The 17945-nt window shown below is 35.0% G+C and overlaps 1 protein-coding gene across 6 annotated transcripts in view; it reads right to left on the reverse strand.

Moving 5' to 3' along the window:
- Positions 1-17945, reverse strand: part of ATP9B (ATPase phospholipid transporting 9B (putative)) — a 165202-nt gene that overhangs the window by 27364 nt on the left and 119893 nt on the right. For all 6 annotated transcript variants that reach the window (XM_065830090.2, XM_065830088.2, XM_065830087.2 and 3 more), the window contains 3 exons: positions 16188-16330; positions 7625-7737; positions 3839-4087 (listed from right to left, as the gene is read on the reverse strand). In XM_065830090.2, the coding sequence (XP_065686162.1) occupies positions 3839-4087; positions 7625-7737; positions 16188-16330 (505 nt within the window). The remainder of the gene's footprint in view (positions 1-3838; positions 4088-7624; positions 7738-16187; positions 16331-17945) is intronic.

Here is a 17945-nt window from a genome sequence, read left to right on the forward strand (position 1 = left end):
TTTTCTGTGCTAGTTTTGCTGCGTAGAATAATTCTTATGAAACCAACCTCCATTTATTTCAGAGTATTTAAGAGCATCTTCACTTCAGACAATACAATCTACTTTCAAAATCAGGTTGCCATGTAAGGTATATTGAGTTGGTATGTGTGGTATTTAGCAGTTAAGGATATTGGTTTGGAAACAGGGAAGAAGCAGAGATTTATTTTTCCTACTGCCTGAGTGTACGATGCACATATGTTTTCAATCAGCATTGATTTGTTTGTATTTATGAACAATGATCTGATAATGAACATTTGCAGTCCACCACTTTTCATGGAGAAACTTCATAATTAAACTAAAATTATTAACTTAAAAATACAGGTTGATCATGTGAAAAAACTGCCGATCAATATTCAAGACAAGCTATGGAGTAGTTATTCTTTGTAGGTCTCGAAGGTCACAAAAGTCATGGGTTTATGCTACTGAATGATTTGCTTTTCACAATACATTGACAAAACAACACAATTAGTCTCGCTTCAATAAGCACTCACAATAAAATGAATTAAACAATACAACATGTCTCATACATTACAGCTTCACTTTTGTAAACACAAAAGCTGTTTCACCAAGGGCATATCATTTCCTTGTCTGTTTTTAAATGATTGGCTTTGTATCCTTGTAATTAATTTTAGCAACTCTGTTGTCTCTGGACAGAAAAGTTCGAATTAAACAACTGACCGCTCTTCAAAGTAGTATTTAAATATTCAGAATCCTGGAATTAGAAATGCTTGAGAATATAACAGTGCAGGACAAAGCATAACCAATAAATAGTTGGCTTACGAGAGTAAGCAGTTATTAGGAATCGTGACTGATCAATCTTTTCTGACCAAAGGGGAGTAAAGGTCTTCAAAGGCTCCTGTTCACAGCATGCCCCTGAATTGCTGGGGTCTGTGACCTCTGAACTCCATTCCTTTACCTACTTAGCTTATATCCTTTTATGATTGTTCATTACATTAGGGTAGCTGGCTTTCCACACATGAGCTGAACCCACATCCGTGACAGCCAAGTAAGAGCTGTTTTCACTTTTTTTCAGTGAGTTCTCAGTGAATGTTTATTGTTTGCTATGCTACAGCTGTAGAGGACAAGTGACAGACAAATGAAACTTTCCAGTCTTTCAGAGAAAATGAAATATTGATCACTTATCATAAGAAACAAAGAGCCTGGCATAAGTAGGGTTCACATTATGAATACAAAATCAGTTGCTTATCTCAGGATACTCTAACAATAGATAAATACATCTTTTATGATGAATGTACCTACTTCCAAATGTGCATACTTTGTTATGGTTATGTTTTATCTGTATATGGATGTACACATACACACACAGATGTGAAGAATTTCAAATGAACTCCTCAAGTCAATTCCTTAAGTGTATAGTGTGTCAACATATTACTAAACTGCTTCTTATACTTTCCTACATGGAAGAATAGTTTATACTTACACATTGTTCTCTGCTCTTTATATGCTATTGTGATATCATGCAATATTATATAAGTAACAGACAACTTTGCAAATAACATCTTTTTTCAAAAAACTGCAATCAAACCAGATCCATAAACAAAATCTAAGAGAATAGAGTTGTAAAACTGAATAAAACTGGTTAAGTCTACTAAATTATAATGTTGCTTATTAACCAAATATGTTGTGATAGGTCAGTGCTGAGGTTAAAAAGAAAACATCAATTGAACCATTTCCCTAAATAAAGCTCCAGGGTGCAATATTCAAAGCACTTTACTCAATAAAAAATGCTTTTAAAATGGTACTTTGGTGATTGGGAAACATTGGCATCATCCGTCAACCTAACTGCAGGAAAGTTCAATAAGCTAAATAATGAACCATTTACATTATTTTCCTTAGGCTCCAGTGATTTGCAAACATTGCATCAATAGAACTCTTTAAAAAATTATGATAAAGACTTGCTAGTCTTTCAACTCTTACGGTTTTTGCTGTCATGTTGCAATTTTTACGCTGTTTAGATTTGTTTGTTTGTTTGTTTGTTTGTTTGATCTTTTTATAAGACTCCATTTAGCATCAATTTCTCACTATATTATAGCATATTTATTCAATATGATAATTTTACTAGTGCTTCCAGCATCATCTTTCAGAAATGAAAATGAAATTTAATGCTGTCTGCTCTAAAAATTTAAGTTTTTTATTTCACTGTCAGGTAGTTTGAATGTATGGGTCGAGATGATAAAAAAATACCATTATTAAAAGGATACCTGTGCTTCCTCTTCCTTGAAGTACTAACAGTTTCTTTGTTGATTATTTCCCCTTCCATTTCCCTTTCCACCTGGTGTCCCAGTTCTGTCGTATTAACACTTATCAACTTTCCTTTTCTCTTTCCAAGGTCAAATTCCCTACTGTCTTCCCAGGGTATCACCTGCACAATTCTTGTCTTACAGCTGTTTCCTTTAGCAAATACAGGAGTAAAATTGCTCCTTATGGTAATATTTTCAGGTTGCAAACAATCGAATGAATATGCAGAGGCTCAGAGGGACAGAACAGCAATTGGGAGGAAAAAACTCAGTCTCTCTCAATTTAACGTTTCTTCATCTGATTTAGTGATACCTTGAGCTGTTAAAACGGAAAGTTTACTTAATACATAGCTGTCATCATACCTTCATAGGTAGATATGTGCTTATGCAGTCTCTCATTATATTTAATAAGACCTCACAGGCTCATTACACTGATCTATTTTTTGAACATGAATGGGCCTACCAAAATTCGTATACATGTGCATAATACAAGTCAAACATTATACAACTACACTAACAAACTATATTTACAGTGTATCTATGACATAAACAAATCTACTTCCAGCATTTTCAATTCATAATGCAGATCAACCCACACTATATAACAACACATAGTATATTATGGATTACTGATTTTAGCCAAAGAGCAGCATCTCAAGTCATGTCAAAGTTTATTTTAAAAAATGTTCTGACTGCCACATTTTAATCACTGAGAACCAGCCACTTCTTTATATTCTACAATCCTTTGACACTATGAACTGTGTTTATAGCATCTGAAATGCATGCAATACCTGGTAATTTGGTTAATTTTATTTCTTACATTACTAAAAATATTTGTTATAAGCTTGTAACTTTTAACAATTACAGCTTGTAGTTTGAATTGCTGAAGTTTTATTAGTATTACATATGGTGCTATACATGTAAACCTAATATAGATCAATAATATTAATAGACTACGTTGTGGCAAGAGGTTTGTTGAAGAAATATTATCTTGTATTAGATCAACTTATGCTTATTTTTATTGAAATGGGGTTTTAAATTTGTGCTACACTTGATGCAGTTTTGACTGAACTCTGAAGATTATGAAGCTGCCTAGTGCTTGAAGTTCAAAAGCTTCTCTATAGGAGTATTTGAGGTTGTGCGTTTTTTTTTTTTTCCTGTTAAGAATCTATACATTCCACTAATTGGTAGTTTCTCTAGCTAATGTACCTAGTTGTCCATCACTCAAAGCAGTTTCATATTCCCTTGTGCATGTATATGCTGTAATTCATACATGGATTAATGTTTTGAGAATACTCAATACTCAACACAGTACTGATCCCAAAACGCTGATTTCACAGACTCTTTGGTCAAATAACTGAAAACACTTTTATGTAACAAAAATACCAATATTCCTACAGCTGTAGAGGAAATAAAACCAGATTACTGCTGATTTTAAAGAAACCCTGGCCTAAACACTCTCCTTTCACAGTTCTGCTCTTTTTACCTTAGCTTATCCTGTTCTTTAGGAGAGATTAATTTTTTCACCCTTGCATACTAACCTCATCAGGGCTGGAAGCCTGGTAAGTTCTATTTTCATCGCTGAAGTCCTGATCCACCTCTGCATATTCTGTTTCTCCAGACACACCAGCCCGGGATTCATATACTGGGGTCACGTTGTGGCACAGTGCAATGGCCTTCACTGCCTCGTGTATCCGACTGCTGACGCTCTTGCGGACTTTGGGTGCAGAGGACTGAGGTTTCCTGGATGGTGTTGAACTTGTACTGTTTCCACTGTTCTGAGAGTGCACCTTTAAGACCCAACACAATGATCAGTAAAACGAAGACCAATAATGGAAGTAAAATGTGAATACTAACATATGCATATGATTGCTCCCTTTACAAAGGTTGATAAATGATAAGGGGAGTAACTATTTATTTATTTTATATAACCTACTGTTAACTCATTCAGTTTGTGATTCATAAAAACTCTCATCTACTTTTCTGTAGAACTGTGCGTTCATCACCTTGCATTTGTAGTCAGATTTCAGTTAACAGAGCCCAAAGACAACTGAAAAATGTGAAATGAGAAGACATATGCAGCAAAAGGTGTGAACGGGCTGACTGGATTCTCCAGGACACCCTGATTCCTCGCTTCGGAATTTACCTTTTTCAGTGACCCATTTCAATAGTTCTTTACACTCTAAGAATTATATTTTAAATAGTATTTGCGCCAGATATCAATTGGATGAGTTCAGAAATGCCAAAACAAAATTGCAAGGGTGATGTTTTTTGTTCTTCCTTAGTCCCTTTGTCACCTTGCCTACATTCAGACATTGGAAACTCCAATGCCATTAAACTGAAAAAAACCCCACCTTTTCTTTTAAATCTTCAGCCAAATCTCTGTATTTTAAAGACCACTGCATTGGTATGGAACAAAAGAACAAAAGCAAGCTATCATTGTTAAGTATAAATATTAGGAGTCATTAAAATCCAACTATTGCTGCTTTAATTTATAACCTACACAATTTCTATATTATTTGTGAACTAATACAGTTTGTATGCTTTTGTTGCAGGCTGAAATTTGTTTGTTCTTACAAGAATTCAATAATCTAATAAAATAATAATGCAAAATAATAGATTGACACATATCTGAAGACCACATTACTATTGCCTAACCAGCAAACTATCACTATTTTAGGTTATCCTTCAGAAATGCTCAAGTATATGACTGAATAAATCTTTTAAGAGAAAGTACTATATAACTAGTTGAAAACAACATTTCTTTGGTTCTTTTTGGGCTTCAGTGGTGGTGTGTGTGGGTTTTTTGTGTGTTTTTTCTTTTTAATTTTTCTTTTGTTTTAATTTTTTTATTGTTTGGTGGTTTTTTTTTTTTTCCCCTGTGTCCCCCCCCGCTACCAAGTCAGCACATTAAATATATCAGCAGTACTACCAAACATTCTTCTCTTCACTCCAGGGTAACTCAGAAAACCTCTTCAGAAACCACTCTTTTTTTCCTCCTGACTGCAATCTGCTGAACCGTGAAGATTCTGCCCATCAAATTACAGTGTTGTCTAATAAAAGGTTTAACTTTCTGCTCATCTGGCACTGCTTTTCAGCTACTGCTTTAAACCTTTGCATTTGCATTCTGCTAACGCTGATGCCATTACAGCCACAAATAAATTAAGCTGATTTACTCCTTCTGAATTATGTTATGTTTATTGATGCTTGTATAATTTAATTTCACACAAATTCCATTAAAGATTATGCCCTCTATCACAAAATGCTTCCAGTGGGGAAATATAATCAGGTTATAATAGATTTGTGTGTTACATTAAGATGACAATAGTTTAGTAGGTCCACTGTAATAACAAAACAGAACACAAACAAGGGATAAAAATCAATGTCACACAAGAACCACTGCCTAGCTAACTGGCAGCTTCTATTATCATAGATTAAACAAAAACCTCACCATACTTTTTCAGACTGAAACAATTGTTTAATAGTTTCTTGTTTTGTTACCAAGACACCTTCATTTTTCTGTTTAAAAGAGTTGCTACCAACACACACATAATTAAAGCATTATTTAAACATCAAGTAGTGCTATATAAAGCTGAAAAAAAAGGAAGTTCCAAGAAAGTTTCAGTGCCAAATATGTTACAGCTACTAAAAACTTAAATTAACCATGGGTATCGCTCACTAAATTTTACAGTAGACTAGTAAAAGCTGTAAGCAACTAAGAATTCCAGGAATTATGCAATTTTGTTCAGATAGCATATTATTTAACTGCAAACTACAAAAATAGTGTTAATAAGTATGACTCCTCCAGAAAATAACTGGCCCTTAGTTGTCAAACTCAGTCAGATCTAGGTGTGTCAGTCCAAGACCGTCAGTTAGTATTATTTATTACTACAGTTATTACTGTGAATACCCAAACAATCCATTATAGAAAACAATCTTTGGGTTATTTGTATAAACACTGTAAGGTAACAGTCATTTCAGTAACCCATTCTGAACCAGATTTGGACTGTTGATCTTTAGGTAAAAGAGCTCCATCCTCATCTCAAGGAATATTATTGCATCTCAATTACTCAATGCTGTACTGACAAAGAACTATGATGAAGTGGGAAATAATAAATAAATTGAAGTTGCAGACTAAAAACTTAAAATGTATATTTCTTTTTCACTGCTTTCCTTCCTGTCTCTCTTCTCAAAAGCTAAATAATTTTAACTGAGTCCAGTATGGTGTCAAACAGCTACTTTTAAAGTTTTATTTTAAACAAATGAAAAGGGAGCCATAGTTCAAAACAGAGCACAACTAAAGATTCAAATAAATCGTTGATCCTACAATCCTTTTACATGAGAAAATGAGGACACAGACAAGGAGGTCAGTCTACAAACTAAACTGGGTCAGCCAGTCATGTTTGTGCATCCAAGTTAACTATGGAAAAGAACTTGTATATAAAGTTTTATTATCGTACTGTAAGCAACATATGGAAATTTTAGTTAACCCATAATATCTGTCCTCTTCTGTCACTTTTTTCTTTTCTGTTTCAAACAATAGAAATAAAGAAATAAAGTAAAAAATCCCTCCTAATCTCAGAGTAGAATCAGGTGCCTAGAAAGGTTTGCAGAAAGCACCCAAATAGTTTATATATACATATATATAGAAGATGCAAGTGATGCTTGCAGAATTCCATCTTTCTCCTTCATCCCTCAACTGACCTACAGACAGAGAGCCACAATCCTCTTCTACACTGTCCAGACCAAGCACTCGTACATCACACAAACACTTCACTCTCAAGCAATATGGAGTTTTCCATTTCAGTCTCCTCTCCCATTTGAGCTGTTAGCAATCATCTTAATTTTTTAAAACAACACTTTCAGATATGTCTTTTTTATTTTGACAACCTGTTTTTTTTTCTTACTTCTTGGTTATACCAACTAATGTGGCTTTCCAATGTCTATACTTTATGAATCTCTCCAAAGATATAATTACTGTTTGTCTTGTTCTGGACACTTGTAATTTGTAGTCTCAGTAATAAATAGCTTTCTCTTAAATGATTTAGCAGGAGAAAGACTGCACTGCAGAGACAGTTTAACACAGATAGTGTTAGTGGGGAACAGAAAAGTAAATTCCTTCAAGTGGGTATTATGAGGAACTTCAGAATCAGGAGAGAACTACATACTGTCTCACATCTTGCCCCTTCATCTGTTAAGAGACACCTATAAATGAAAGAACTTTCACAGAATCTCAAATTTCTAGACATAATCAGTAACAACAATGCTTCAATGCTGTTAAAAAAAAATCTCAATATTCAAGGTAAATAATTTATGAAATGAGATACCTGTGAATATGAGTTTATAATATGACTCTGAATTTCATCCATTGTGTCTGTTCCATAGGACACAGTACCCAGGTGGAGGCGCTTAAATACCATCTCATTCTGTGTAAGTGTTCCTGTAATAAAGAAGTAGTATGTCACAAAGCAGCAAAAAATACCATGAGAAGGCCACAGAAAATCCCCCATAATCTTTCTTTTGGAAAGAAGGAATGAATCATTAGCTAGCACCAGTTTAGTTAATTAAAGGAATGTTTGTGGAGAAAGATCAGGTTTAGTCATACTGGAAGAAATCACTGGTTCCACCTCCAAGCTGATTCTCCCAAAATACTAATATACTAAACATACAAGCTTGAAAAAACACAAAAACTTTTCTCTTCATATGAAAGATAGAAAATGCAGTATCTGGATAGAACTGTCCCTCAAAAGACAATGCAAGAGTTTACACCACGTATCAGAAAAAGCTAAAGAAAAAACAACACCAATAAAAACAATCAACCAAACAAAACCCAACAAATAGCACACAAAAAAAACCAAACAGAAAATCAAATTTAAAAAAACCCACCAAACCCCCAAAATTCATACAGCTATCCCGCACTTTGGCACATTCAGTGTTATCTAGAATAAGTCATTAAGACCTAACATCACTTCCAAATTTGATGGATTTAGCCTCCAACCGGAACAAGCCGGAATGAATGAAGTCAGTGTTTTCAGAGCTCACTTGACATTTGTAAGAAACTACAGGGTGTCACTCCTGGACTGACACTTTGCATCCACCTCTGCCAAGGAGCTGCATCCTCCAGTTTGGGAAAGTTCCAATTGAGGCGTGGGGGCTTCAGCCTTCCATGATGAGGCACATCAGGCAAAAAGAGTCACTACTGCCTCACTTCGCCTGGTCAGCTCACAAAAGATTACTTTGATAATGGCCATTCATAACCTTTTTTTCTATGGTTACTCAGTTGAAGTGAAACTAATAGAATATAAACTCATTGTTATATTTAGCCATACAGTTTTGGGTCATTAAAATATATAAATCTGATGATCAAAAAACTAAAAACAACATAGTACCAACAGTGACATTCATAAAGTTTCTACAATATTCTTAGTATGGAGGATGTGATAATTTTCTATAAATAAAAACTGCAGAGTAAAACACTTCATATAATTTTATTTATCTAGACAGTTTTTATACTGTGTCTTTTTCCCAGTATGCCAATAGAGTAAGCCAAAGGAACAGAGAAGACTAAAATCATAACATATGCTATAATTACTATCTGGAAAACAGAACTGTTTGGACAGTTAGCATCCAGTTTATACATCTAATCAGGCTAGAACCATCGGTGATCTTCAAAGATTCAGCAAGGCTGTAAGAATCTCATGTCTTTCTTAGTTATACTTGAGATGTCCACCACTCCTATTCACTAGTAATATCTGTATATTGACAATTCAATTGTTGTTCTGTCATTCTGCACTATCAAACCATGTCTTCCTGTATTACCAGCGTGAGATGATCATTCCAAATTCCCCCTCTACCACTAAAAAAATAAGACACTGCCCATTTGCTCTTCCATATATGTTTTTGAGGATTTTTTTTCTATAGTCATATTATTTGAGTTTTAAAACATACTTTTAAAATGTTTATGTGAAATGCATTAATTGTCCATAAAAAAATCCCTAACATTACCAAAAATTCACATGAGAAGAAGAATATTTCCAAGGTTGGAAAACAGTCCAGGAAGACAAAGTTCCTGATGTCTAGAATTAGAAGTCTGAATTTTTTGGTTACTTCTATACAAGGGATAAGAAAATTATTTTTGTTTTACAGTAATTATATGAAGTCATGAGAAATTACTTCTTCTGCCTTTAGAAGCTGTACGTATATTGAGACTTTTTGTTAAATTTGTTGATTAAATTTTTTACTTTAATTACAGACTAGAAAAATCCAATCCCCGTTTTGCATGAGAAACACAAAAGTTTCCACTAATAAATATGAGAGACTAAAATCTCCATATATATAAAAAAAATAAAATCAAAACCCATCCATTTTGTTCAATAATGTTTATTGCAATAAATTTCCAAATAATTCTGCACCACTTTCCTTACTTTCTAGGCATGCTAATATCTCTTCACTGCCCTTAGCTTTGCCAAGCCTTTGAACTAAAATAAAACATTCCCTAGGACTCGTGAAGCTAAATGTTATTCAAAACTTGAGACAGCAGGTGACTGCCAAACATGCTTCCCACTAGTTCTGTAATTGCTCCTTGGGAAAACTGAGCAGGAAACAACATTAGACCTATGATTATTGTATGGAAAGATTATTTCTTCTGACACCGTTAAATGCATCCAACTCCAAATCATGCTTGGTGAGGGAAAGGTAGAGAGGTGGAAAATTTTTGTGTTTTCCTCGAACCCCTTCTCAGCAAGCAGAGAAGAAGAGCTGCTGAGCAAAGAAGTATGGATTTTCCTATCTTGCAACCATCAGGAGCCAGGGAAGGAAGTTTAGGAAAAATGGGCAAGAAGAAAGAATCAATTTCTAAAGATGTGGAAATAAACAAACCGGCAATCCTAATTCAATATTTGCATCTTATACATTACTTATATGATCCTTTCTATCACTGCGGTATTGGGAAACATCTATGATGTACGAAAAGAGGCTGCAAAATTGTAATTAAAAAAAAAAGACAAAGAAAAGAAAAAACAGTTACAGTTTACTCTTCTTTCTTAAAGACTAGTGTAAGGCTTTCAATAATAGTCACAATAACCTGATGTGTAAGACAAATACAGGTCGCTGCTGAAAGTGACTCCAAAAATTTCTGCAAAAAATAAACCAAAATACACCTGTTTTGGACATCCACATGGAAGTTAAACTTCACAACATGTGCAAATTAAGAATTTACTTCTAAATTCTCCCAATGGATAAAACACCAAAGTGGGACAGAAACGCTCCTAACAACTTGTTCCAGACATTACATGATGCCAGTCAGTCACGTTATAATTTTAGCAGCAGTTCTGTCTCAAATTTTAGTCTTTGAGTTGAAGACTAATACGCCTTGACAAAACAACACATCTTTCACTTTATGCCCCAAAATGCAAGCCTTTCAAACATCTAGAGGTAGATTTTCTAATATAATATATACTACTACTACTCCACATTCTTAAACTTTGTTCTGGAATGTAGGCACCACATAACAAAAATAACCTGACAAAAGTTAGTATACAATTGCTGAAAAAAATATTTAGAATATTCTTTAATGAAGCCAAGAGCCTCCCTCAATTGTCTCATTAAACACAGAGTAAAGCAGGCAAAGAGGAAATTAATTTCTAAGGAAAAAGTCCTGAAGGTATCATTCCCTGGGTGGCAACAGATGTGATTCCCAGCAGAGCAGTATATTTTTTTTTTTCTCCAGAAGCAGATGCAGATCTTTCTGATCCTATATTATTAGATTGTAATTTGGACCAATACCAACAATCTAAAAAGGCCAAAACAAAAACCCAAGAAAATACATACAGCAGAAGAATTACTAACTTTGTGAGAATCTGAGAGGGTAACTTTCCATAAAATATGAGTGCTTCAAGCTACTTGCTTAAACAGATAAAAAGCCAGTATAAATGCGAACATTTCTACGTAAACTTCAAGGTCGATTAGGCCCAACACTCTTAATAATTATACTATTGCTATCAATCTTGAGATGCAAATTCTTTCTATGAACCCTGAAAAAAAATTAAAAAACTCATGGTAAACATATATGCAGAATATGTCTGCTCACTCAGCTGCTCCACTCAGGAAAAGGTCATAAACATATCTACCACAAAACCTCAAACCAAACAAACTCCAGTACAACTCATTAAGAATGAGGGTAAAGAAAGAGAGCCGAGATATGTTTATTCTTTCCTGGGCAGAAGGTAACAGTAGAAGTAACAGTTAACACAGTTATGAATAACAGCAGCTATTTCCGCTGTGCCTCTGCCTCCTGTAAAAAGGACAGCAATACCAAAGAGCAGTATCCCTGCTCATTGGATACACCTTGTATTTTCAGTCAATGGGAGTCCAACAGAAGCCACACAGTAAGGATTTCTTTGACTGTTTTACTCTGAGTGCACGTCTGGAAGCTTCCTGTAGGATATCTGCATCAAAACTTTCCTCTCTTAGCCTGCTCTACTCATCCTGCAACTTTAGTAGTCCTAAAAATCATAGAGGTAGAAGAAACGTAAGGGCAATAGTGTGAATATACATTCATCAAAGCGAAGTGAGGAGACATTAAAAAATGCTGATGGAATAACTACTCTTTATCTGTGGCAGATTATGTCAAACAGATAAAGAGTACATTAAAGCATACCTTAAAAGATTAATTTTCAGAAACAATTACTGAAATTCGCTATTCTAATAGTACATTACATTAGGCACATTTAATGAAGAAGCCCATATACATCAACCTCTAACACAAGGCTTTTTCCAGGAAAATCAAGAATCCCATTGCTCTATGCATCTGTTCAACTATTATATCTGTTAAGTATCTCATTTGGTCCAAACACCCGCTAAAATGTTAATTACAGAACTCAAATACAAGTGTATGCATTAGTAAATAACTACGCTTGGAAAACTGTATGCATTTGTTTTAGCTGAATACTCTGGTAGTTGTCATGAACGGCAGAAGGTTTGCCATCCCACACCCTAAGCAACAGAAATGTTTAATAAATACTGCCAAATATCTTCATTTTTCTTTCATGATTAGAATATTTTCGTACCGTGGAGAGGATCTCACGCTCAGCTGCCGTTGGAAAATGCTCAAAATCGCTCCTCCCATGGCTGCCCCTCCCGCCCCCTCATAACGGCTGATGCCTTTCTGTCAAACTTATATGTGATTCAAGTCTAAACAACATGGCATTTTGGGTAATAGATGCTATAATTAAAATGTGAGTCCTAAAAAACCTGTTGTTTTAGTGGGTGTTTTTAGTAATGGCTTTGTTCTACATGAAGATAAAAACTCCCTAACAAAGGAATTAATGTATTGCTTTAATAGGCTGCACCCTGAGTTAAGTTTTAAAATTTATGAGTTCTCTGCAGCATTGTTCTTTAAACAATGGCATTGTCAAATGCAACCAGTGAGAAGATTAAAGTTCTCCCAGCAGATTAAGTACAAATTATCTGTCCTCCTGTTTCAGCATCATTTGTTCATTTATCACATAACGTCTAGTATTTCTGGTCAGTGTCAATACGCTCCGCATCCTTGCAGTTAACAGATGTCTTCTCTTGTCGAATGAATTACTTTATGTTTCACGCACTGGTGGCCGCAGATGTGTCACTATAGCAACATCATTAATTTCAGATCTTACCGGAAACATGCACTCCAATCAAACCTAATTATACCACATTGCTTTCTTGTCCCACAATAAGGAAACTATAATGCAATTATTGGGATACTTCATTTTCTATTCTACTGTGGCAAATGAGAGCGCCACTGTGATGGACGCTTCTTGTCAAAAAGCTTATTGATGAAGTACAAACCCAATTTACAATCATACAAAGGACTACCTTGCAATTATGTTAGTAATGCAATGCTCCTTAGACTCAACAACTAATTCTCAATCATTTCCAGTGAAGCTTGGACCACAATATAAGACTTTTGTAGGCAGTTCTCTGGATTCCCTTTGTTTTTCAATACGGAGAAAAACTTTTACCTGTTCACATTTAACCAGACCAGCCCTTTAGTCCTGCTCTTTAGTAGCACCCACTTAGACAGACAGCTGCAAAACTGCCTCTTTTCTTTCTCATCTGACAGCAAAGCCCTAACTAAGTAGAAAAATCAACTGCTTCACACGACTGTAACTGAAAATTCAAGTGAGAAAGTACTGGAGCCAGCACTCATGAACAGTGTATAATCATTCAGTGGCAATCATGGATTAACTGTACAGATTCTGTTCACTACATAAGAGTATGTTTCACATTTATGATAAAATGCAGAATGAGATCAAATGTATTCAGGAAAGGCAACTGGAAGCAACTACTGAGACGGTAAAAGGTACACTGGCTACATGTCGGTCCAGAATTAAAAACAGTTTAAAATTTGGAGGGCATTTAAGACTAATAAAATTGAGCAGTGTTTCCCATCTCAATCTGAAGAGTATGGTCTGCAAGGCCACAGTCACTATTCTGAAGCTGGTCATATCTGCTGGACTTCAGGCTTATTTTCACTTACATAAGTTTTGATCTAACACTTGGGTAAAAATCGCACAAGGTGAGACTGCTGACTGTTGCTCCAAAACATTTTGGAACCACTGCCCTAGAACACTGCTTTTATTTTCATTTTACATCACTAACTTACAGAACTCAGTAGACTTCAGTACTCTAAAAAGCCTTTGAGGTTGAATGCTTACAGTCTTCCAAACTATACATAAACACGTTTGCCGCTAAAAGCTTTTTAACTTTTGTCTGATTAGCCCCTTTTAGGTACACAGCCTGAAAGGCTAGAACAGAAGTGCTCCTTCTTAAAATTAAACAGAACTACTATGATTGCAAGTGGCATGATGTGGGTTGAAAAACACCACCACCACCATCACCAAATTAGAAGCAAAACAGGGTTGTTTCTCTTCATATATGCAAATCAATAAAATGTATCCTTTCAAAGTTTTACAGATTGAAAAACCTAGTATCACTAAATTTTATGTTGCTTTTTTTTTTTAAAGGAGAAAAACTGTTTTTAATTACTGTTGCATTAGGTTAAGTGTATCGGTGGTCTTTATAGAAGTGGAACTCCAGCAGCTTTTTTTCTTTTTCAAACCATCTTCTCTTTTGCCAACACGGTAGTAAATACATACAGCTTGAGGAAACAAAGATAGTACATTGATCTTGTGCCTCAGAATATAAACTGGTCATCAGAGTCAGAATATAACTTCTGTATTGTAGAGTTAGGTGAATGAAGTCTCAGGATTTTATTTAGCAAACCTCTTAAAATTTTCCACATAGTCTAACTATAAGCAGAATACCTCAACACTTAAATCTCATTCCCAGTTTGGTATGGTAACTGGATTCTCTATCAGAAAAATCTAAATATACATTGATTTTGCTTACCAAATAGTGATTTGGGCAAATGAACTCTACTGCATTGTCCTGAAAATTCATTATTTTTCAACATACTTCTCTCTTCCAAACATATGCTGTAAACTACATATTTCAAGCCTACGATGAGGCAGCGCTCTTAAAGTTACATAAATTATAATGATGAAGGGTGCAATTAAAAACAGTAAGCAGTTTCAAATAGCATACAAATCATTAGCTAACTGAAATAAAACTTGTTAAAAGAATTGTTCACTTGCTTTGAAGAATTACCACACTATAATTAGCAATAAACTTTTCAACATGCTAAGAAAAAAGGTGGCAGTTGTCTTTATCTGTTACGGAATAGAACAACAGCATTTACAAGTGTATAGGTAACATATGTACCTATAGAAAAAAAATGAAAGTATATTTTGAAAATATGACCATATATAAAATTTATATTTCATTTCAAAACATGCAGTAATGGAAGGGTTCAGCATGGGAGGGAACGTGTACCTATTTCAACCAGAGAGATGCAAACTATGTGTTATGCTTTCTGAACAGCAGCACAGAGGCCACGCTGTGCATCCTGCCCCCCTGCCAAACCACTTTATCACCATTTTGAACTGTATTTTGCTTAAAAACACTGAACATTTTCTTCAGCTGTTTAAGAAACACCTTTCTCAGTTCAAGAGTTCAGCTTCTGTAGAAACAGCATGTCTACCAGAACTGATCTATTCAGTCTCAGAAAGAACCAAGAAAGGAGAAGAAATACTGTATTTCCTACAGACTTTAACTTGTTATTTATTACAGTATTTTCTGAAATAAACTTTAAGACTTCTCAAATATATCAAGAACCAAGAGCATGCTAAGATGGCAACAAGTTTCAGTCACAACAGCTGACAGTATCATAGCACAAGCTGTCAGATCTTCACACACTTACCTGCCTTCCAATCCTGGTAAGCATTGGGTTTTCCAGTATACCAGGTCAGGTACAGCAACAGGTTACAGTTATGAAGATGAAAACATACAGCAGCTCTAGAACTGGTCTTTGTAACATAAAGAACAACTAACTTCAGGGGGATAACAGACGTCATTTTGGAGGCTGATCTTATGACTTGCTTTGGAAACGACTTGCTCTCTCGAAGGTCATTACTGATTTAATATCATACAATATTGCAGTAGAAACAGGGTGCATAATCATTTAAATAGCATCCTGAGCACTAATCAAGAGTCTTTTCAGAGTAAGATATATAGTGCTCTTACTAATGCTATCCAGCGTCCTGTTACTATAGCAGGAGTGTTCCCACTGGAATAAATCAGATTGCTACCAAATAGTGACTTTCACATGTAAGTACCAGCCAACCTAAGCCTATTGTACTGGTACAAAGTCCTCAAGCACATGCTTAAAATTTTACTGAAAAATAGGAAACAGTAGACTAAATCTACTCGTATATTAACATATTAAAATATAGAGGAAAGTTTAGGAATTTTATAAAAGTCATTGTATTTCAGAACTGTAGCCTGATATACCTGTTTTATCCGTTAGTAAATAAACTAATCTTCCCAACTCTTCTGGTATGGTGCTAGTTCGAACAACTGTTCCAGGAATATTGTCATCTTTCATAATCATCCACCCATAGGCTGCCTTACCCATGTCCAAGTTCACACGCAAACTGCAAAGGAAATTTATATCATAATCAGTGTGAATATTAGGGAAAGTGAAAGCTGTAAATATATATAAAAAATAAAGTAAGAAGTTATTTTTTAGGATACTCGCAAAAAGTAATCTTAAAACTATATGCAACAAAAATTTCAGAATGTTGTTATGTGTTTGTAGAGTACATATCACACAACAAATTAAGGTTCCATCTCAGACTTTTAGAAATTACTGCAATACAAATGCAATACCATACCTTCTGCATGAAACACACTGCAACACTTTGTGGAAATTCTCAACATAATTACATTACTACACTTACACAGATGAGAATATTATATAAAATTTATCAACAAAACCAGTTTGCTGTTCAAGTCACAGTTCTTATCTGTTACAAAACCCCAACACCTACGTTTTCTTTATGATGTGAAAGTAAAATATTTTTGTACCTCTTCAAGTCACTTGTTTTTAATTTTTTTTTTTTCTGTATGAAAGTACATCTATATTTGTCAACTTCTTTTTCTCACCAAAACCAACCAACAATGTTGCTGTCATTCCCAAAATGTAGTTACAGAGGCTCTCTATTGCAAAATGGAAATAGTGTCCAAACAGCGAAACGCACCCTCACATGACAGCATGTGGGCTGGAGCTGCCACTGTCAACAGCAATAAGGAAACTTCGAGTAGCTCTGTATTAGAAACTATAATGTGCAGCAGTTTTACTGATTATTTATAGAAGTACAAAAGCAAAAGTTTTGTTGTTGTTGTTGTTGTTTTTTTTCCATTTCACTCCATGTCTGCATATTTATTTGTTAGTATTTCCACGTCTACATCATACGTTAATTAATTGCCCTTGCACCATGCATTCCTCTTCTCTTATGCTGGTCAGGGAACATTTTAATCACATTGTTCTTGCCCAAAATTAAATGGTCCGACACAAAACTCTGTGCCACCTTGTTCTAAAACTTAAAAAACTTGCTTTTCTTTAGTTATTCACCGTGTTCCCGCTACCACATCAGAGGAACAGTGATTAAGGAATAGGCATATGTTCATTTCTGTTGACTCTGCTCTAACAGAAATATTGGAAAACCAGCTGGGACAGTGGCTATGCGAACTATTCGTAGCTAATATGCCCAGGGCACAAGACTCAAAAGTCCCAAGTTTAGTAAAAGGTTTACAGTAACATGACTCTTAAAAATGTTCAAAGGTATATATCAAGTCAAAATACTACTAAGGCACTTCAGACCTTTTTTAACAGTCCTGAAGTGCATAACCAAAACAACAGTCACAAATAGTTTCCATCTGTCCTCTTGCAATCGCAGCAACAGAGTGATTGTGAATCACCTGAGGCAACAGCAGAGAGAACAGTGAGTCAGAAACTGCAACATCCCAGAAAGAGATGCGTTTAACTAGAACTGTGAGAACACTGGGAATTTCAACACACAATGTTTATTCCACATGCTCTCCCCTTCCTGAATTTGTATAGCAGAAAACAATGCATGGTCCAGCACAAAAAGAAACAAGATTTTTTGATACCAGATTCTCAACCATTCAAGACAGTATTTTGTTTTTTAACTAGCTCTTATTTTCCCAACAAAGTCAGAAGCAGCAGAAAACTATCCTTCTGCCTGG

The sequence above is a fragment of the Patagioenas fasciata genome, chromosome 2 (assembly GCF_037038585.1).
Source record: "Patagioenas fasciata isolate bPatFas1 chromosome 2, bPatFas1.hap1, whole genome shotgun sequence".
Classification (NCBI taxonomy): domain Eukaryota; kingdom Metazoa; phylum Chordata; class Aves; order Columbiformes; family Columbidae; genus Patagioenas; species Patagioenas fasciata.